Source organism: Lemur catta, chromosome 8 (assembly GCF_020740605.2).
Source record: "Lemur catta isolate mLemCat1 chromosome 8, mLemCat1.pri, whole genome shotgun sequence".
In the NCBI taxonomy this organism is placed as follows: domain Eukaryota; kingdom Metazoa; phylum Chordata; class Mammalia; order Primates; family Lemuridae; genus Lemur; species Lemur catta.
Genome location: NC_059135.1, coordinates 37,820,561 through 37,842,928, shown reverse-complemented (window position 1 = coordinate 37,842,928; position 22,368 = coordinate 37,820,561). Strand labels below are relative to the sequence as shown.

At 34.5% G+C, this 22,368-nt stretch overlaps 1 protein-coding gene across 2 annotated transcripts in view; it reads right to left on the bottom strand.

The window, feature by feature from the left end:
- The window catches only part of TMEFF2 (transmembrane protein with EGF like and two follistatin like domains 2), a 246,365-nt gene that overhangs the window by 212,739 nt on the left and 11,258 nt on the right, over window positions 1–22,368 (bottom strand). For both annotated transcript variants that reach the window (XM_045560116.1, XM_045560115.1), the window contains exon 4: window positions 17,782–17,808. In XM_045560116.1, the coding sequence (XP_045416072.1) occupies window positions 17,782–17,808 (27 nt within the window). The remainder of the gene's footprint in view (window positions 1–17,781; window positions 17,809–22,368) is intronic.

Genomic DNA, 22,368 nt, shown 5'->3' with positions numbered 1-22,368 from the left:
ATCAATCAACCGGCTTGAGTCAGGAATGACATGAAGGTCAAACATGTGGATCAGTTTGGAGACAACTATGTCCTTTCCTTCTGATGAAGAAAACAGGATTTGGAGCCATGCTTTCCCCAATTCACTAAATGGTGAGTTGCCTAGATCATGAGTTTCTTGTGGGTAGAGATGAGTTTTGTTCATCTTTTATTTTTTAATCTCTGGTCTCTTACTCAGTGCCTAGCATTAAATTGGTTTTCAATAAAATGTAGGCAACATGTAAAGAGAAGAAATGTTATTCCTTTTTCTTTTCCTGTGAACGTATTATATGCTGGGGGAATAGAAAATTATATTCAGCATGGTGATGTGCTTGATGTCCACCATATTAAAAATCCCAAAATTATAGAGTCTTTTGAAGGATGTTGCCAACTCAAAGGATAAATAGTCATAACAAGTTTGAAAAGAAAAAGGAGTAAGAGAAGGATGCCTCGGGCTCTGATTTCTTACTGATTTTGGTGAAATTTAGCTAATCGTGATCCTGGTGCCTCTGGGACTACATGCAATGCTAATTTAGTGAGCAAGGCAAATGACCCAGAAGTAAAATTACTGATGTTTATGAAAAAAACAAGTTCAACTCGATTTTCACTGCCACTCACATTATCATTTGCCATGTTTATATGGACCTGCAGTCATAAAGCAAACACATTAAAAACTCTTAGAATCAAGTGTTGTGTCTGTTATTTATGGAGGAGAGTAATTTGCTAATATGTATCAGGAAAGAAATCTTTTAATGTGTTTTAAAGCCTCCACATTCAGCTATCTGAAAACTTCAACCACAGCACACAGATGCATTAACCAAAGCCATTGAAACGCTTACTGTACCGGAGATTTACAACTTTAGCAAAGTTTAATTTTTCAACTGAAGGAAATAACTTCTGTTCCAACCCATAATCTTCGTTGGCTTTAGAGTTAAAATAGCTCCACCCTTAACTGCACAAACCTACAAAATTAACTTTTCCTCCAACCCACAAAATAGGCATGATGTGAGCTCCCCCTACTGGCACAACACTATTCCCACTTCATGAATACGGTAAAGGACAGCTTCTGAGTCAGGGTATAAAGGGATTGCAGTTTAGTATTAAAGAGGAGGAAAAGCTAAACAAGGTTTTAAAAACCACACAACAACCCAAAACAGAAAAGAAAAACAGCTCTTCTCACTCTAAAATATTTTCTGTGGAGGAAAAATGCAAAATACATGTTTACAAATATTTGACAGCACCTTTTAAGTGCCTGCCCAAGATTAGCCAGGCAGAGTGAACTAAATGGCTGTCCCTTTCAGGATGCAATGGAGTCCTTATTCATATTTAGACATAACAACAAGAAAAGTTTAATTGCAGTGATGTTTATACATTGATGATAGACACCCTCCTCCCCCAAGAGCACATATGAGAATCTGGAAGCTTTAGAGAAATAAAATAAGTAGCACCATTGAGGCTGAACAAAGTCTATCTGAGGGCCTTGGGCTTTTCTGCATCTGGAAGAGACTTCTGTATTCCTGTGAACTGGGAAACAGAAGGTGGAAGCCATCAGCTTTGTATTTCAAGCCACTCAGATTAGTTGTGTCCAGAGTAGAAAATCCAATGTGAGAGAATCAATGGCAAATATAGGTAAAATGCTATTGCGGGGACAGTCACACCGACAAGATAGGAGAAATGCGACAAAGGTGTTGCTAGTGATAAGCTGTTACAGAAAAAAAATATAATGAAAGAAATGAAACTCCCACTCTTTGAGTCAGCAGAAGGGAGCTGTTTCATGATATTTGCTATATTTGTAAGGCTGCAATTTGATTATATCTGATTCTGTTGTCACAATCTGTTACATATCCTACATAGAATATAAATATGTAAAGCCATTTAAAGGCCAAATTATAGAGCTGTCTATTTTTATATTTTACCTTTTACTGCCATAGCAGTGATGATGCTTAAATTGTATAAATTTAATACAGTAAATGAAAAACAAAAACATGAATCTATGCAGGCTTTATTGAAAAGCCACTAGTTGAAAACCCCAAAAGTGCATCAATCTGTTTCTTTCCTGAAAGTCTGAGAAAATTACATTAGATGAATATAATAGGCTCAATGCATGGGCTTTGCCTTTTAAAAATGATGCTCTTTATGAAACATTTTCATGTCTTAGAAGTAAACCTATATATTCATTTACGTTGAATGTGTATGAAGAACTTGGTGAGTGCCAAATGAGGTGACAGGATTGTTATTTTCTATCCTTCTCCTGTCCATATGCTTCTTAACATTGGCATGTGACATTTTTGTTCACACCAATATCAATATAGAAAGGGATGGAAAATAATGTGAGTAGACATGGCCCCCAGGACATCTGTCACCTTCTCATCACCTTTTTGCCACCATGACATGGTCAAGGACTGTCCCTGCTCCACTACAATAATCCTTTGTATTGGGTTCTTTGCTTCCACTCTTGCCTCAGTTACAACTCATTCTTCACATAGATGCCAGGGCAATCTTTTGAAAATATACGGATGATATTGCTGCCCTTCGGAGACTTCCAATGACACTATGAATAAACTCCAAATTTCTCACCTCTTCTCCACTCTCCTCTTTTACCATTTTCCCACTCAATCACCATGCTTGAGCTACCCTTGCCTTCTTTCTGTTTCTGGATTTCACTAGAGTCTCTCTCAGTGCATTGGCATGTGTTCTTCCCTTTGTTCTGAATGCTTTGCTTCTAATCTTTGTGCACCTTCTTCCTAAGGCTTCAGTGAAAATCTCACTCTCTCCATAAAACCTATTTCATTTTATATTATGTGACCCTGTTTTACTTTCTTAAAAGAAATTATCACTCTCTGGAATAATTTTGCTTATTTATTTTCTTGTTTTATGTCTGTTTCTTCCTTTTAGAATTAAGCTTCATGTGAACAGGGACTTTTTCTGTATCTCTAGCATCTAAAATATGGTTGGCACAGGGTTTAATAATATTATGCTATGCTATCAATACTGAAAGTATAAAGTACAATATAGTAATAGGTATTATTTATCAATAAATCCTAGCAGAATGAATACTTTGAATAAAAAACAGGGTGTGTGTGTGTGTGTGTGTGTGTCTGTGCACATACACGCAAATGCCTATTTATCTACTTGCCTGTGCAGAGCACTAGTAAGCTAAAGTCACATCACACAGAACAAATAACAGAGATATTTCTATGATTGGTGCAAAATTTCTACTGAACAGCAATGCCTGACTTTTAGCCAAATTAATAAGTGCTTAATATATTTTAATATGAAAGATTATAATTTCCTATTTTAAATCCCTGACGTTAAAATATATGACAGACCGCACATTAAGTAGTAGAGAAAAGGGAAATTTAGAGCCCCAGGAGACTAGTTTTAATCCTAACTTTAATCCACTAACACTACCTGATGCTGAACAAGTGACTTAATCTTTGCATCTCTTATTTTTTTTTCCATTGGAAAATGGAGAAATGTCTTTCTTGAATAGTTATAGTAAGTGTTTAATATACAGCTATAAAATACCTGATACACAGTAGATACTCATTTTAAGTATATTAAGACAGCTTAGTCTTAGAGTGTTACACTGGGCTTATCAAGTATGGGAGAAGATAAGTTGTACAAACTTTAGTGATTCATATAATTATATATGTATATTTGTAAATCAGCAGTGATGCCTTTATCGGTGTTTCCATAATTACCCAATTTGAAAGCATCATACTTAAAAGTAATATACTATTCAAAGCACTTTTCCATTTATTCCTTTTTTTCTGCAATAACCTCAGGGAATAGTAGGTGACTACTGCATTTTTCTTTTGCATGTTCTTGTCCCAGAGGTACAAAAATTAGAGACTTTGTCAAAAGGAATGCTCCCTCAGCGTTATCGGTGGATACTGTGTGCTAGAAATGTCAGAAATAGTACTTTTTAATTCTCAGATATTTAGAGCTGAAAACTACTTACAGAAAGTTAGAAAAATATCTCTGAATTTAGAAAAATGTCAGTCTTGGTTGAAACAAATACATTTTGGGAACATTATTAGGTGTAACGAGCCCCTTTCATACATTCATTTGGCAAATCCTTTGGGATTCATTGGAATGGGCTCTGCCTATTACGACTGTTTTGCAGGTGAAGGAAGAGGCACCTGTCTCTAGTTCGTGATGCAGTGGGAAGTGTGGATGTGTTCAACCAAATGGAGCTTTTAACTGTTGGTTATTTAAAAAAAAAAGTTTGAGTAGAACTAAGTAGCTCTGAATCTGAATTTTTTGCTCCCTTTGCAAACACTGCATTACATTCCATGCATCTAACCACCCCCACCCCAACTCATTCTTCTCCCTCCCCTCAGGTACTGCTTTTCCTATAGAGACGGATGAGAGGACGGTTACACGAGTGCCTATGCAGTTATATCACGGTAGCCTCAAAACTCTTTACTACTTTCTTTCGTCAAATTTATATATACTTCCCAACACGTACTCAAGGCTCATCCAGAACTATGTGATAGCCAATGAAAAGAACTTGGAATATGGACCTTTTAAGGATTTTCCTTGCAATGTTTTACCTTCTTGTAGACATTCCCAAAAGATTTGCATTAAGACAGGTACATATTTGCGAAAGAGACTGGGAAAGGAGAATTATTTCAAAGTGCTAAAAATATTTCCTATATAGAAATTCTTTTAAATTTCAAGCTTGAGGTTTTAAATATCTCCAGTCTAAGGTTCAGGAGGAAATCCGAGCAGTTACAATGGCTAATTCCTCAACCTCCATATACCCTGCAACACTGGGTGACAGAAAGATCTCTAATAAGATTTCAGGGCCAGGACCCACATGGATGGGGTTAAGGCAGAGTTTCCCAAAACCAGAAAAATCCCAGGCAAACTGGAATTAATTGGTCACCTTATCTATGACTCTTCAAAAGGAGTCAAAATATGCTGCAATTTGTCCAGCTCATACTCGACTGGATATCGTTTGGCAGAACAGCATTTTGAGGAACTCAAGGTCTGCAGAACAGGTTTTTAAAAGTGCTGGAGTAGAGGAAGGTTGTCTAGTTCTCCGACTCAGCAGAATGAAACATTGATTTCAACCTTTGCCTTGTCTGGCAAGAACGGAATCTATTTTTCCTAATGAAATATCCACTGGCAGCATTAAATACTATTTTAGATGAGTGAGAAAAATGGATGTAATGGTGGAGTTAGGAAGAAAAATCTATGCCTGGAATGCATCTTTCTTGATTTTCTTCTCAAGACATATGTGTTGGAGGTATATAAACAACCGAGGGAGAAACGCATTAAATAAGTAAATATTGTATGTGTTAACGTGGAAAGAAATGTTAAGAATTGGAGTGTATAAACCAATACAGCATACCCAAGTCAGAAACTACTTAGAATTCCACCGTTTTTGTTCCTTACTTGAATGCTAAAGCTCTTCTTATATGAAATATTGAATACCACTGCCTTCTCCTTTCTCCTTCTGATTACTTTGCATTGAAAAGTCCTTTTCTCTCTCACCAGATTATTCTCTTATCTTGTTTCTCCAAACTCTCTTTCTTTTTTAACCTCTGCACATATTTTTTATATCTGCGCACAGCATTACTACTTTGCTGCAGTTTCATTTACGAGGGAAAACAGATGGGATAGAAGAGCATGAGACCGCAGGTAAGAGATCTGACTTGAACTTGGTATAAGAAACAGAATCACCTTTCAGGTTTCTTAAGGGATGAAGCCTATTATGGCATTTCCTATGCTCATTCTTAAGTCGAGGGCCACAGTGAGCAATTACTGGGATGTAGAAAAGTGGCCTCCACGTTCATGCACACATCAATTAATTTCATTTATAGCAGCTGGCATCCCTGACAGTTCATTCATCCATCCTTTCATTTAACAAATATTTAACAAGCACCTACTACATGCCAGACACAGTTCCATGAAACTCTGTTGGTTGAGTCTTTACTTTCAGTCTGCTGACAGTGATGTGACTTACTCTAAAATCATCTGATCTAGAATTTCCACGGCAACATATGGAGGCTCTATTTTTCTCCTCCACATATCTTTGCATATTTCATAAGTTAAAAGCTGAAGCTCAAAGATTTCTACTCTTTTCCTTCATAAAATTAAGAGACTTTCTAGATGTGAGGAACCAATACTAAGTGTTTTATTTTCCAAATACTATTCTTTGATATACATAAATTTAATATCACTGTAATTCCTTGATAATTCACAGAGAAGACAGGTTCTTTTCCTGCTCCTCACTGGTTCAATGTTAAATTAAATGAAGGCATCAAATGAATTTTCAAATGATTCTATTCTCTGGCCAAAGTCATTTGGTATTTTAATAAGTAATTTCAATGTGGAATAAAGTATTCACATAGGACAAAATTACCTCAATTACCTACAAACTAACTAGAATCCTAAAATAACTTCATTTTTTTTCTGCACACTACTTTTAGGAGAATGAGATTGTTCACAAGTGAAAAAGTTGATATACTGGTATAAGATACTATGCACTTCAAATAAAGAAAATGCAAGAACAAGCCTCTCAGACTAAGCTTGCAACCTTTTTCTAGGCTCCTCTTGGATTTCTCTGATTTTCTTTAGGTCCTGGATATATAAACTGGTGCTTATTTTTGAGGCTGGTTGAGGTTTGTGAATATCATCTTCTTGCCTTATTCTTGGCGGGATGTATCATGCTCTTACTTTTTGTTGTTGCTTTTCAGTCTTCTTCTATGAAGTTAAAATAGTTCTACAGTTATTTTAGTACACAAAACCATTCATATTCAACTCTTATTTTAGAATTTCAAATACTTTAAACTGTAGTATGCAAATATGAATGGAAACATTTAGAAATTTAATCATACTTTTTAAATTTCATTTTTAAAAATTTTAAGGGTTTTTTTTTTTTTAGAGGCAGGGTCTCACTGTGTTGCCCAGGCTAGAATGCAGTGGCTATTCACAGGCATGATCACAGTGCACTGCAGCTTTGAACTCCTGGTCTTAAGTGATCCTCCTGCATCAGCCTCCTGAGTAGCTGAGAAGACTACAGGTGTGTGCCACAGCACCCGGCTTAAACATGCTTTTTTGTCATTAGTGTTAAAATCTTGCTTCAGTCAAGTAAATATTTCATGAGAGTCTACTAAGCACCAGGCCTTGTGTTCTGATATAGGAGTATTAATGCTAATTAGCCCCAGGCACATACACATACAGATTATTTCAATCAATCAGACTAGTGATCAAAGTAAAACTGATGAGAGATATTTAGTCCAACCAGGGAACTGAGAAAAGTCATCCTGAAGATGATCCCAGACTGAGTCTTGGAATATGAATAATATTTAGGCAAAAACAGGGGAAGGGATTCAGGAAGAGGGATGAGCATAAGCAAAGCACAGAGGTATAAAATCAATTGGTGGTTTCTTCCAGTGAACTGTTCTCAATGAAATAGTATACTGGAGTGCCAAGTCTGAGGTGAAGAAGATGAATGATGAGGATGGAGAGGCAGGACTGAACCAACCTGGAAGTCTTTGTATCTCCTATTGGGAAGACTAATTTTCATTCTATGGATGATGGACAGCTATTGTTGGGTTGTAAGCAGGGGAATTATATGCTTAGGTAAGTATTTTATGAAATCATTCTGGCTTTGCAAGTAAGGAAAAATTTTGGAGGATGAGAATGGAAACAGGAACACCTTTTAGGAGGATTTTTCCCCAATGCTATAGACAAGAGATGTCTAGGGGCTGAAACGGGATTGGTGGAGTGTCTGGAGATATAGCTCTGAGAACTAGTCACAATAGAAAATTCACAGAGTGTCCTGATTTCTAGGATTGGACTCGCTTTATAACTCTGCCACATTCTATTTCAAAGCAGATCTCGGTATAAGGGAGCTCTCTCTTACTTAAAGGCCAAGGGAGTTTCCTGAATCAATGCCTGAATGTAGTTGGGCAGCCTGGACTTCAAAGGCAATGTGAGCATGAGCTTCCAGAATATAACCATTTAATAATATCCCACTATTTAAGATGCAATACAATAAAACTCTACTACTAATTCCCCTTTTTTCTTTAAACTGTGCCAGCTGTGTTTCTCTTTAATTATATTTAAAAATAACACCTACTGTTAAAGATAACCACATTCAAACTGCTATTATGGTTGTCTTTTGAGTAACTTAATAAAATTCTCAACATTGTAAAACTCTCCAACCCTTAAGTATTATATCTCAAACTATTATCACAAGGCTCAAAGGGTCTAGAAAAGATGACACAGTCCTTTCAACAAGTTGCCACCACTACCACTTACATCAATGTGTCAGAAACTCTACTTGCTGACGGTCATGTTTTTCTGTGAGTGCAGTGGTCTCTGGAGAGGACAGTTAGTGTATCTGTAATGACTCTTGCACTATCTTGATGCTTACAAGATCATGCAAAATTGCTCAGTCTTGCCAGAACCAAATACATGCAGATGCAATTATTACAGAAATAGGTTCCCTCTTTGATTCCACTAATATGATCTTTGTTTGTGGCTTTCACCACAAGAAGGTAACGATAGACCTGCAACCTAATAAGCCAAACTACAGGATAAAAGAGTGAGAAAGAAGCTGGAAAATGAGGGGAAAAATGGGAAAAAAAGATCAAGTTTACAAGAAATATTATTTAATTAGAAATGAATCCAGTTTAAATGATTCACCTGCAGAACAGGTTCTTGGAAGCACAAGGCCAACCTTATTTAAAATCCAGTTAATTTCCCCCTTATTCTTCTCAGAGAGAGATCAGCAAGGAATACAAAATTAAAAGATTTTTCAGAACCAGTTTACTAACTGACAAGCACTGGAATAATTCTTTTGGTTTGACTCATTGAGCCAGGATGCTAACATTATTTAAACATATTGCTTTCTATTTATTCCTGGATTTTTTTTTAAATCCCAAAGCTATAACAAGTGTGTAATTTACCAGAGAAAATGAAATTGCTCTTTGTTAAGTACACATTGAAAATCATATGCTACAATATGTATTGTACATTTAGTACAATAAAAGAAAAGCTATATTTTCAAATCTAAATTTGAAACAAATTCAATGCAATTTGGCATGCACTGCAGCATGCACAGACATCCCTATGCATTAAATACTATCTGGAATCAAGTGAAATTTTCTGCTTGCTGAAAAATTTCAAAACAAGAGAAGGCTATCTCAAATAAAACCCCCAATACAAAAACACATTAAGAGAAATAAAAATGGATTTGACTACAGTAAAACCTAGGATATCTATTCAATAAAAGACCACACTCAACATCCCTTAGATGAGTAGCAGAGTGATATATGTCTAAGACAGAGACAAGGGATACTTGAGAGAATATACTATAAACTCCCCAAAGTCAATGACAAAATTTTGTCTTGTAATTGCAGAAGTCTCCCCACTTTGTCCCTTACTTCAACACAGCGCATTCTCAACACAGCAGCGAGAGTGGATCACAACATTTCACTGCTCCAGACCCTCCCAACAGCACCCTGCTCACTCTAAGGAAGAGTCAAACCCTGCAGGAGGGTCTTGAGGGCCACTTCTACTCTCCTTCCACATCTTCAACCAAGCATCTTCTCACTCTTTTCAGTCTAACATCCTTGATGGTCTTGGAATACCTCAGATATGCATTTCCTTCAGAGCTTTTGCATCTGCAATTCCCTCTGCCTGGAAGGTTCTTCCATCACTTATCTGCAAGACTTGCTCCTTCATTCCCTCCTTATCTTTCCCTAACTTTTATTGATCACCCCAAACACATTAGTAACCCCTCACTTCCCTTATCCCACTTCCCCCTCCTACATAGCGTTCATTACCATCTGACAGTCTATATGTTTCCTCGTTTCCTTATTTAGTGTTTGTGTCTCTGCCCTAGAAACAAGCTCTACAAGGGCTGGAATTTTGTCTGTTTTGTTTGATGTTTTACATTTTACAGATCTTAGTGGATGCCGCAGTGCAATGCCCATTTTACCCTGCCTAGCTACTGGGAGTGTTGCACTCAGACAGCTCACAGCTGAGTCCCTCACCAAGTCTAGCCTGCAGCTGAAGAGAGCTACCTGGGCCTGCCCACAACAATGGTGATCAACTTTGGGGTGTAAAGGCCCAGCCACATTATTCCAATTGAGAACAACACATAGGGGCCATCTCATCTCAAGAATTCATATGAGCTGGGCTGTGGTTTTTTTTTTTTTTTAACCAAACCAGTTCAAATTCTCCCCCTCAATCCTACTTTCTTCCCTTCCACAGATGATGATCCTGAAAGCAGTAAACTTCATGTACACAAATCTCAGCTTCAGAGTTCTTCCCAGGAAACCCTGCCATGGTTGCAAATGAAGAACTAAAAAAAGAGAGTCTGAGTAACTGTCCAGAGCCACGTAGCTAGAAAGTGCTGAACCAGGATCAAATCCAGTGTCTAGAGCTCTAGAGTCTAGAGCTTTTAACCACTACCTCCCACAGTACCCACACAGCCACACTATATAATTTCATCAAGAATTTAAGGTATCTCAAATACCTTAGAGTGAATATTTATAGAAAGAAATGAATGGGATTATGAATGGTGGAACAAAGGAGAAAAGTACTAGAATAGATGGCAATAATCATGTGCCGTGGGGTGAGGAGTGTGGTTAACTTAGATAGAAGACAACAACATAAACCCTCAGGATTTTGAGTGCTGCATTGACTAGAACAGATGATTTTAGAAATAAAAGTGAGAATGGGAAGGAGATAAGGAGCTGTGATAATAAAATCTCATAGAACTGTTGGTAGGATTAATGATTTATATAAACCACAGAAGATGAGGTTTGGTGTAGCTGTTGCAAACACTTGTAGACTAGTGTCCTTCCTTCTTGAAGTTCAAGGACTGGCTTACTTATCATGTTCACTCTTGTTCAGATTGTGGGTAAGATGCTCATCCTTTCTGGTCTTCCTTCACACATCCAAGGCTCATTGGTGTTGAGGTTAAATAAATTAATGTTATAATAGTGCTTTTTATAAATCAGAGCATTTTATAAATAATTATACATAAACATAGGGATCCTTACAGATTTACCAAATTCATATTGTGACATCAAACAGAACTGTAATAAAATCTTCCCAGTGACTTTAAAAGATTCTCTTTCTAAAAAGCTCAAATCCCCTTAGAAAAACTTAGCAATGCTTACAGCCTCAATGAAAATTCTTCTTTGGGGGCCGGGCTCGGTGGCTCACGCCTGTAATCCTAGCACTCTGGGAGGCCGAGGAGGGCGGATCGTTTCAGCTCAGGAGTTCGAGACCAGCCTGAGCAAGAGCAAGACCCCGTCTCTACTAAAAATAGAAAGAAATTATCTGGCCAACTAAAATATATATAGAAAAAATTAGCCGGGCATGGTGGCGCATGCCTGTAGTCCCAGCTACCTGGGAGGCTGAGGCAGTAGGATCGCTTAAGCCCAGGAGTTTGAGGTTGCTGTGAGCTAGGCTGACGCCACGGCACTCACTCTAGCCCACTCACTCTAGCCCGGGGAACAAAGTGAGACTCTGTCTCAAAAAAAAAAAAAAAGAAAAGAAAATTCTTCTTTGTAAGTATACTGAATCTCCCACAGTATGATTCCCTCCCATTTCTTCTTTGTTGGTTTTCTATGGAGGCAATATGCCCTCCACTATACTTTTAAGAATATTTACTGTTTAGAAATGTTTAACATTATTCCTTGTTTCTTATCTATCTTGTGTAACTGCAGTTCCTCTGGATGCATTTATCTTCCATTATGCATATCAACATAGTGATTTCATTCCTTTCAAGGTGCAGAGCTAGCTGTCTTTTCTAAATACTGGAAACTGTATTTCCAGTATTTCACAGAATTATTGCTATCTCAGCATCAACACTTTAAATCATGGACTTAAAATCACTAATTAAAAGATTCAAAATTCTAATTAAACTCTTCAGAGAAATCATATTCTTAGAGTATATGAGAATGAAGAGCAAAGGTAACATGAATTCTTTTAATTTCATTGTCAATTTTTTGGAGTTCAAAGTTCTTTGCATCACTTTATTATAATCATCTTTCCTATAAATAGATATTATTCTGTTTTACTGATAAAATAAATGACTCTCCAAGGAGATTGAGAGTTAAAAATCAAATAAGCATCCTTCAGGTCAATTAAAAATCTAGAATGTGAATCTCCTGATTCATAATCCAAAGCCATTTCTATCACACTACACATAATGATTAACTTTCTTTTTCTATATATAGTTTTAAAAAATCCATATGGATGATTCAGACAAAAGTTTGTAGCATCTATTTCACATTCCCAAGCAATCTCTAGAAATTCAGAAAACTATTACTGCTCTACTGGAAGAAAAAAGTTATTTTTATTTATAAAATGATATTCATGTGTGAAAATAGACCACAGCCATGCAGATAACAAAGGTCCCTTTCTCCTCCCTTTTCCTTTTCCATCATTCTCACTTTATTTCCCACCTTCTTTGCTTTTTATATTTCTCCAATTTTGTTATCCATTATGTGTTCCTCATTCATTCTCCTTCTATTTCATTACTCCATGTTTTTTCTGAGGTAAAGAGAAAGAAAGATGGATTCCAACCTATGAAAAGCTGAGATAAGATTTCAATTGAGGTTCAGATGGCTATAAGCTCATCTCCAGACAGAACGGCAGCTCTTAGGTGTGGGAGAGCACAAGAGAGGATAGTTTCTGCTTTCTCTCCATATGTACTGCCTTGGAAGAATTTCAGACCTTGCATGCTTGGTAGAATTTCTTTATTAAATCAGTATTTCAGCTGAAGCTGCTTACAATTGACCCCTGTCAGACTTTGGCTGTAACGTGAACCCAATGGAGAAAAAAACATGGTGAGGTATACTGTGTTTGCCAGAATTCGACTGTGACAATGAAGGGGAGAAGGTACAAATGTTGGTCAGGAGAGGGAAAGAGTACAGCAACATGGAAGAAAAAATTACTTAGCCTCACATAAAAATATTTTATGACATAAATATTCAGTTCCTTGTTATTTACAGTATATTTAACATTTTATTTCTGCAGGGGATTATTTTTCTTTTCATAATCAAAATCATATTTTTCCCATTGTGTGCTGAGAAAAATATTTACATATAAAATCTCTCCTTGAGTGAAAGAAACTGTGTCATACTCATCTTTACAGCTCCAGAAATCTTGCCACAGTCCCCAGGTTATATTAGGCTTGTTTAAATCAACCGAATTCCTCAATTTTAACTAATCTACTTGGAAAGACAAGGATTTTTATAAAAATTATTTTCATGATTCAAAGTTCTTACCATATACTTTGCCAGTTTTTAGCAACATAGTCCGAAATAGCAACGTAAGATCTACAATTTTTTGCAATTGAACCTTTTTTGTTGTATCTAAGATGCATATGAAGTCAATGTCTTAATTATGGACGTCCTAATATTATATAAAAATAATTTGCACTAGAAATTTTTCATTAAATAAAAACAATGTGTCAACCGGTTTCCTACAACAAAGCTATCATAATAACAATTACCTAGTAATTCATATAAAAATCAGGGTTTCTTTATACAAATGATAGACATTAGTTTAATTTGACTTGTTGCTGTATGTAACTGATATTAATCTATTAAAGAATTCTCTTAAAACTATATACAATTACATAAGTTGTATAAATAGGCTCAGTGCTTCCTTTTACCTCATGAAATAAAAATATGCCCATTGTATTCATTTTGTATATCTTAGATACATTTTATTTTTATAAACATTATCATATAACTTCCCATAAGATGTTATAAAAATTTAATTGTGGATTCTGCCACATGTACAGGTATAATAGATTTACAATTATTTTGATAGTTAAAATACAGTTTTCATTTTACTGGACTTTTTTTTGTATTTTGGAATCTAGCAAAAATCTAAGCAACCTAGAAATACTTTTAAACGACAGTAATGGAAAATATTCTTAGTCTTGTCTTTATAATATGACTGAAAGATGTTGAGAGAAAAGCAGGGGTTAAAAGTTATTCGTTAGCCACCCACACACTTCTGGATTTTGAGAGGAGGCTCCTTTAATACTTCTTTTTCCTGCAGTATTTGTTGCTTAAGGAAGTCTGTGGGTGGATAAGAGGTTATTATTCCTCCTACACACACCCGTTTTCTTATTTACAACGTTAAACTTCCATATATATAAGTACTTGAAACACCAATTCTTTTTTTTCAATCACTTTCTCAAATTGTTTGGAATTTGGTCCACATATTACCTTCCTATAGCACACTTCCCAGTTAATTACAGGTTATCCTGAATTTTTTAAGAGTCTATCCAAAAAGGTTATTTGATGTAGATGCCATTCCAACCAAATATTTTTGTTTGAAAACAGTTCTATAAACAGCAGGTCTTATGTTCAAAACTAATAATGCAAAATTATTTTGGGTATTAGTGAGTTTTGGAACACTTAAATATGAGGATACAGTCACTGAAATGGGAAAAACCAATCTTTAAGATTGTATGAAGTGTTTCTTACTACTCTACAAATTACCTTTATGAATGAATGCACACTTGTGGATCATATCAGAGACACAGTAAACATGTTTCACCTAAATAAACTTAACCCTTTTAATTGTTTCATCTGATTAAACACATCAAGAGTTAAAGATTTTTAAACACTCTATAAAACGTACACTAACAAGTTAACATAAATTTTATGAGGCTTTCATATCCCTTTTAAATTATAAAAATGTTCCCCGAAATGCAGTAAATGACAGATATACCCTTGTGCAACCTTAAATTATTTTTAAAATAATTAGGTTTAGTCTTCATTGTTAATATAATATTATTCTTTTAAAAATACAGGACAATCTTAAAAAGTAATAATTGATTAATTTTTTTTAAATGATTTTAGATGTGCAGGTTTAATGATATCATTTATGATAATAGTCACATATCATAAATGTTTTACCATAAATCTGTTTATTTCGCTATTCAGATCAATGCATTCCACTTAGGACTGATATTAACTTTTGTTGAAATAAGAAATTAGAAAAATAACCATTAATCAAAGTGCTTGCAAAGATGGCCCAATTATTAACTAAATACACATTTTGGAGAATATATTCTACAGAGATCAGTTAAAACAATCACTAGTTGCAACTGTTGAATTAGCCAAACAATCACAGGTTATTCAATCACTTTTGGTTAATTCAAAGGAAACGGATCCTGGACCCCTTGGTAATGTGAACTGTATCAAAATACCGCACAGTAGAGGTAGCAAGTCAAATACATCTCATGTATAACCCAATGTATACATGAATTGAATTTGTCCATGTCACTCTAAGCTAGGTTTTCAAGTTTTCATTATTAAGCATTTTTGGCATCTGGTAATAGAGCAAAAGATTTAAAGAAAATACAAACTTGTATTTCAGAGCAAAGTAACATGTAGACTACAAGAAAAGCAATTCAGTCAAAAAAGAACTGTTTAGTACCTAATTTTTTTAAAAGTTTATGAAACTAGTAGTAAATACTTATTACCACAATTTTCAGAACAGCAATTATTTAAAAGAATAAACTCAGAATTAATTGGGTTATATGTTTTTTTTTACTAAAGCAAATATTTCTTAAGAAGTTTTTTTTTCCCTGAAAGTTACTATGAAAGGCATTTTTAATTGAAAGGAAGAGTAAACAATGAAAAAGAGAAACTATAGAAAAGAAAGTGGGTTTCAACTGATGTATTCCTCATATGGTATGAAATAATTATAATTGTCACTTATGAGATTAAAATTATTTCCTTAAAAAATCAGGCTTATTTATATCACAAAATAACATAATGAACCAAAGATTTCAATATAAATGCAATATAAAAGGAAGGATGAGTTCAACTTTATTTTCACTTGCATGTGCTAATAACGAGTGAAAACTGGGAACTAGTATCTGAAACAGAACCCAAGTCTATTATTAAAAAACAATAAAGAAATGATATATGGTATGATAGGAGACTCAAGTAGAAAAAATTATATGGTAACGCTTTAACAGAAAGAGAAATTAAAGATATTCTGTGTTCTGTGGACTGGTTTGTTTTGCTTTGTTTTGCTTTTAAAGATGCTAGAAAATTAACGAGACTGGTTGGGTAAACAGTGGAACAGTTCAATCTCAGCACAATGTCTGCCAAATTAGGAAGTCTACATATAAAACTAACCAGCTGGAAAACATATAGAATTTTGCATAGAAACTACTTCCCTACAAAAGCAACATTTTAAAAATTGATTGATCTCTTAATATTCCAGTATTCCATCTACTCAAGGAACTTCCTTTTTCCCTCTCCTTTTCTTTTTTTTTTAAGATTTAATTTGTTCTTCTAAGCTCTTCTATTCAAAACCTCTAGGGAAGCATTCTTGGGAAAACTGTATTAATCAGCTAGAAGGAAAAAAAAAAAACCTTAATTTCTTAGAAGTAAAGACTGTCCCAACATCAAAGGACTGTCCAACATTATGTGATGCTGAAATACATTTTATGCTTGAGTCTTGACTCCTGTTCAGTTTTAGTCTTTATGAAAAAAAAAATTGTGCTCCAATATGCTGCTCTAATTATGTTCTCTGGGTATTGCTTATTTGAACTAGTTAAGCCTTTCATTACATAAGACAACTTGATAAATCTTTCAAGTGTATCCTGAACTAGATAAAGGATGCATTAAAGATCTGCCTTCCTGAACCCAAGACATTCTTTTATTTATCTTTCATCAAATTCTAAATTTAAAAACTAAAATTAACTTTGAATCATATACTTAATTATTTTACACAACCTAAGCAAGGCCTTGAGAGAATGTTTATGTTTTTATTCTTTTTTTATTAACCTTGAAATTATATCTGTTTTTTTAATTGTTTATTGAGATATAATAATTGTACATATTTATGGAGTACATGTTATATTTTGATACAAGCATATAACATATAATGATCAAATCAGGGTAACTGGGATATGATTCACCTGAAACATTTATCATTGCTTTATGTTGGGAACATTTGAAAATTTCTAGCTATTTTGACTTTGTATTTATAAAAGTAGAATTCTGTTTGGATTTAATTTGGAAAAACATTTGGGACATTTACATGAAAGTTAAATCTTTAAATACCATCTTTATTTGATAGTAAGTACATTAGATCAAATTTTTAAAGTTTCTGCATCTCTCTTATCTTATGAACTTCCTTAATCAAAACTAAATGATGAAAACATATATCCCACATTAGTAAAAATAACTACAAATTAATTTAATCAAGGAAGCAACAATAGTATCTTATTTTCATTGGCTTAAGTTACATCATTTTTACTTTTATGAACTAAAGCTCCTTTAGTTTCAAATTATAAATTTGATAATTAAGACCTTGTCTCCATGATACTTAGCTATGTGTTAATATTAGTACCTAGTAATTAAGAGCAGTATTATATATTTTAAAAACCCAATATTTAAATGATTTTCTCATGAATTCTTTCTGTCCTGCCAAACATACTTAGAAGATTCCCTTAGAAAGTTTTGACATTATGCATACCCATCTCAAAGATAACTCACACACAAACAAATAAATAAGCAAAGAAGATTAAATGAAGATAGAGTATGATTCATAAGTATGCTAAATAATTTGCATGGTATATACATTTACTTAAGAAGGACAGTGATAGTTTTTATATTTTCCCCTTCCCTAAAATGCAAAATTTGAATTTGTCTTAGATATCTTTAATGGAAAATATATAAGTAAATTTCTACAATATCCACCAATAAGTCTTCCAATGCATAAAAAAAGCAACTCCTACCTCCATCTCCAGATCCTGATCCTGCATCTGTGGAGGGGGAAAAAAGCAATTTATATTTGTTTGAAAAACATATTCAGAAATATTTATAATTTTGTAAAGTTCAAGTTTACTTTCTTGATTTAAGACTGGAATATCATTGCTTGAAAAAATTACTATATTTGATAGTATATATTCACATGAATTTAATTTGAGTTCTATCTGCATAACTTATAAAATAAATTCTCTAACATTTTTATTCTAAAACTTTGTGAAAAAGTATTATTCAACTTTAGAAAATTTCCTAATCTTGACTAGGCAAAATCTTCATATCTTAATTTTATCAGGCTAGATTTTGTGCCTTTCAAAAAATATATTGGAAAGGAGATGCTAATAACAATCAGTAACTTTTAGAAATTAAACAGTCTCATATATGCAGCAAATAAACTCATAATTAAGGCCTATATTATTGCAAATTGCTTATGAACAAAGAGAAAAACAGTTTAAAAATAAACATCTTTTTATATCATTGCTAATATGTTTTACAAATGCCACAACTGTGAATGATTCTATCTGTGACTAAATAATCCTTTGTTTTTGAAATTATTAGAAAAGTGAGCTTAGTTTTTGCCTTTGTGCTTAAAATTGGATATACACTAAGTGATGTTGGTGGAAAAAATAATACTCTCCCTTCTAAATTTCTCTTTCTCCACTTCTTCTCTCTCCTTTCTCCCACATAATTACAACCAGTCAAAGTTTTCTATTTCAGAGAACTCAGTTCCCAGAAACACCCAATTTTCTTATTGAAGTCAAGACCATTGAATTTCCATCAGCTTCTACCTCTTAAATGTAGACATCATCTTCCCTCTGCCTCCCCACACTTCTTTTCATTCTAACTATACTTGGTTATGTATTTTTTAATGTTAATATAGGGAAATATGGTTAATATTGGTATTCCCTGTCTGATGTGCTCTCATCCCATATTGAAATCTCAAACAGGGTTCAAGACCTATATCAAATGCCACTTTTCTGGATTTATGTTTGATTTGTGAGGCCAATTAAAATAAAATATTACTTCTATGTGCTTGCCTCCTTAACACTTTATTGACAAGCGCCACATAAAAAGAAGCATGGTGCATGCAAAGCCACAGAAGGCTGACACATAATGGAAGAATGAATGAAATCCCCTCAGCAGTCCTCCATTTTGTCATGGTATGGTATTAGCACTGCCATGAAGGAGCAGTAGTTTGAATTGTCAGTCTCGGTGGAGACTCACATTAACTAAATTCATAAGGTCTAACACTGTATTATATTAGAATGTCAAGTCATTAATTAACTAATAATGTGACTGGGCATATATATCTTTGGGTCAGCATATCCTTTATTTAAAGGCAAGTTAATTGGTAAAACAATTTATAACAAAAATTATTTTTAGTAAATGTGGAATCAAACAAGGATTTTAATAATATGATTTGACAATTTAACAATAACAGATCAAGAAAGGCTGATGCATTCAATCCATAATAATAGAATATTTCTGCCAAGTGAACTGATAATAAGTCACAGTACCATCTCTTTTGGACAGAACAGTGCTTGAATGCTCAATGTTTGTCAAGTTTCTTTTTGTGTACTTTCACAGATAAAATTTTAATTGACTTTATTTGAATTAATTTGAAAGCTTAATTCAGTATTACTTATAATTATCAGGAACTAAATAACAGGTTGTACTACTATAATAATAGCACATTCTACCTATATTTTAGTTTGAATGTATGTAGTTTCTTTTTTATTTCCTAAGACCATAAACTTCTTTAAGTCAAGGACAATGTGTTATTCATCATTCTATACTTACATGCATATAAGCGGAAATGCATAAAGGCTTATGGGTTCCAAGCTCCAAACCTTACTCACTGAATGACACAAGGAATGTTATTCAAGCTTCCTACATTTATTCCTTCTCTATTCAATGGATATAGTAATGTCTGTCTCACTGAGCTATTTTGAGGCTTACTGCACAATAGCATACTTTAAATGTATAAGCATTGTCTGGAATATGATAATTAAAATTTAGAGTAAACATCTTGCCTATTCTTCCATAGTTTTCTATTAAATACATATGGCTGGGGAAAACCAGAAAAAAATGGCAGTAGTATTTTGGATTGTATTTCCCATATATGTTTCTAAAAATTCAAAGGGCATAGTCCTTAAGACAATTAGTGTTTGATTTGACCCAAATTAAATAGCTAGGGAAGAAAGGAGAAATAGATTGGAAAAATGGTCACTTAAGCCCATGGCATCATTATGAAATAGTGATGGGAAGCTTTAATGTTTTCTCTATTATAAGGTGCATCATCTTGGCAAACTAGAGATAAGTAGCCCACTAAAGTCTTCTTAGTGAGACAGAATCATCTAAGAAAAGAAGTCATGCTGTTGAACCTGATTCTGGGCTCCTAGTCAATGCATTTCTTACAAGGCAAAAAGTTAAAGTGATAGTAAGACCACTGAACAGACTGCCCAATACAAAACCATTTTCTGGATTAAAAAAAAATATTTGTAAGTTCAATGACATATATTGACTATAAAGTTATATCTTCTACTGCCTTTTATTCCCAGACCTCACAACTGCAACTTCCACTCCATGTCAAGTAGCATTTAAAAAATGGAAAATCTACAAAAAGTAGCATGAGAATCCCTTTTAGAGCCAAAGTCTGAACCCCAATTTATTTAGAGTCAGACCTGGTTAATCAAAATTACTTTGTTCCTTCATCATTATTCAGATCAAAAACCTTTTAGATTTATAAGTCAATGGAAGATGCATTCAGAGAGACTGGCTTACTAATTAAATCCTGTAGAAATCTAAGTATGTGAATGAGCTAAGGATGGGTTGCTCGATGGTGATTAAATTTTCTACTTGGCTAAGTATTTATTTTCATAGTATAACCAGCACGCCAGGGACTAGAATGGAAAGATTTGAATGAATCAGGAGAATGTGATTATATGTGCTGACGAGAACGTGGAGGTTGGCAAGTAAGAAAAAGAGATTTTGCTATCAAACATTCTTAGCCATAATTGTAACTTCTGGTCTGTTATTTATGACTATTGCCTGCTGATCCTCATTTGGCTATTGTCAGAGAAGGACAGATATCCTCTATGATTTTGAATAAGCAAATCTTTTCCTTAATACTCTGTAGTATTTGCCTGCATCCTTCCTAGTTTTTGGGAAACCATTTTTTTTTTTGTATTGAATTTGTGCCATTTTTCACTTTCAGGTACGGATGATTGATTTTTTTTTTTTTTTTTTTTTTGAGACAGAGTCTCACTTTGTTGCCCAGGCTAGAGTGAGTGCCGTGGCATCAGCCTAGCTCACAGCAACCTCAGACTCCTGGGCTTAAGCAATCCTACTGCCTCAGCCTCCCGAGTAGCTGGGACTACAGGCATGAGCCACCATGCCCGGCTAATTTTCTTGTATATATATTTTTAGTTGGCCAGATAATTTCTTTCTATTTTTGGTAGAGACGGGGTCTCACTCTTGCTCAGGCTGGTCTCGAACTCCTGACCTCGAGCGATCCACCCGCCTCGGCCTCCCAGAGCTAGGATTACAGGCGTGCGGATGATTGATTTTTCATAATTAGTTTGTTCCTTGCCTTTCTTCCTAGTTCCCTCAACCTTACTATGAGAGTAGCATGCTGCTCCTCCTCCTTCCCTACTGAGGAAGTCTGCCCAATGCCTTTCACATGTTGCTGTCACTTTTATTCATTACTTCTCACTCACAGATCAAGCAGCAATGATCTGTTTGCTCTAGCAAGTAAGCAGCAAGTGGAGCACTGGTCCAGCTGGCCTTCTGATCACCCTTCCAGGAAGGATATTCATATCTCAGGCAAAGAATCATTTAGGAGAAAAGACTACTCAAAAACCAAGACCCAAACAAATATCATTGCTCATGAGAGATGATACCATTCTCTCCTGCTAATTCTGAGAAACTTTGTTAGTCACCAGTATCACTTGGAATATTATTAATTACTAACAATCAATAGGCTTCATATAATCTTTTAAAGAATATGAGACTTTTCTCTTTGCTCATTTTCCACCCTGCCCCAACAACTGAACACATAACTTTTAATGTAATATTCTGGAATAGAAATACCTGTTATTGAAAAGGGACTTTTGAATAAAATAGATTTTTCATGACACTATTCTCTATTTCCATTTTTAGAGGAAGTTTATATTTGATATTATTATTATCTTTCCTGCTTATATCATCCAAATTCTCATAAATTATGACTTTACAGAAAAATGCTACTTTGCCATTAAGTACAACTATCGATGAACACTAAAGATTCTTATGTTTGATATCTTGAGCCTAACCTGAAAACTCAAGCTAGGATATATTTCCTCTTGTGTTTTTTTTTTTTCTGCCTGTAATGCTGTTAAGCTCTAAAAACCACTGTACACAAAAGGGAAACATGAAAAGCAAAAGAGCATATGAAGCCACTCTTCCTTCTCACTTTCTTTATAGCATTCTTGGTACAATATAACTAAAATGCTTTGTAGAATCCCAGGTTAACTGTGTCAGAAAAGAGAGATGTCAATAGAAATTATTTCCATCACCAA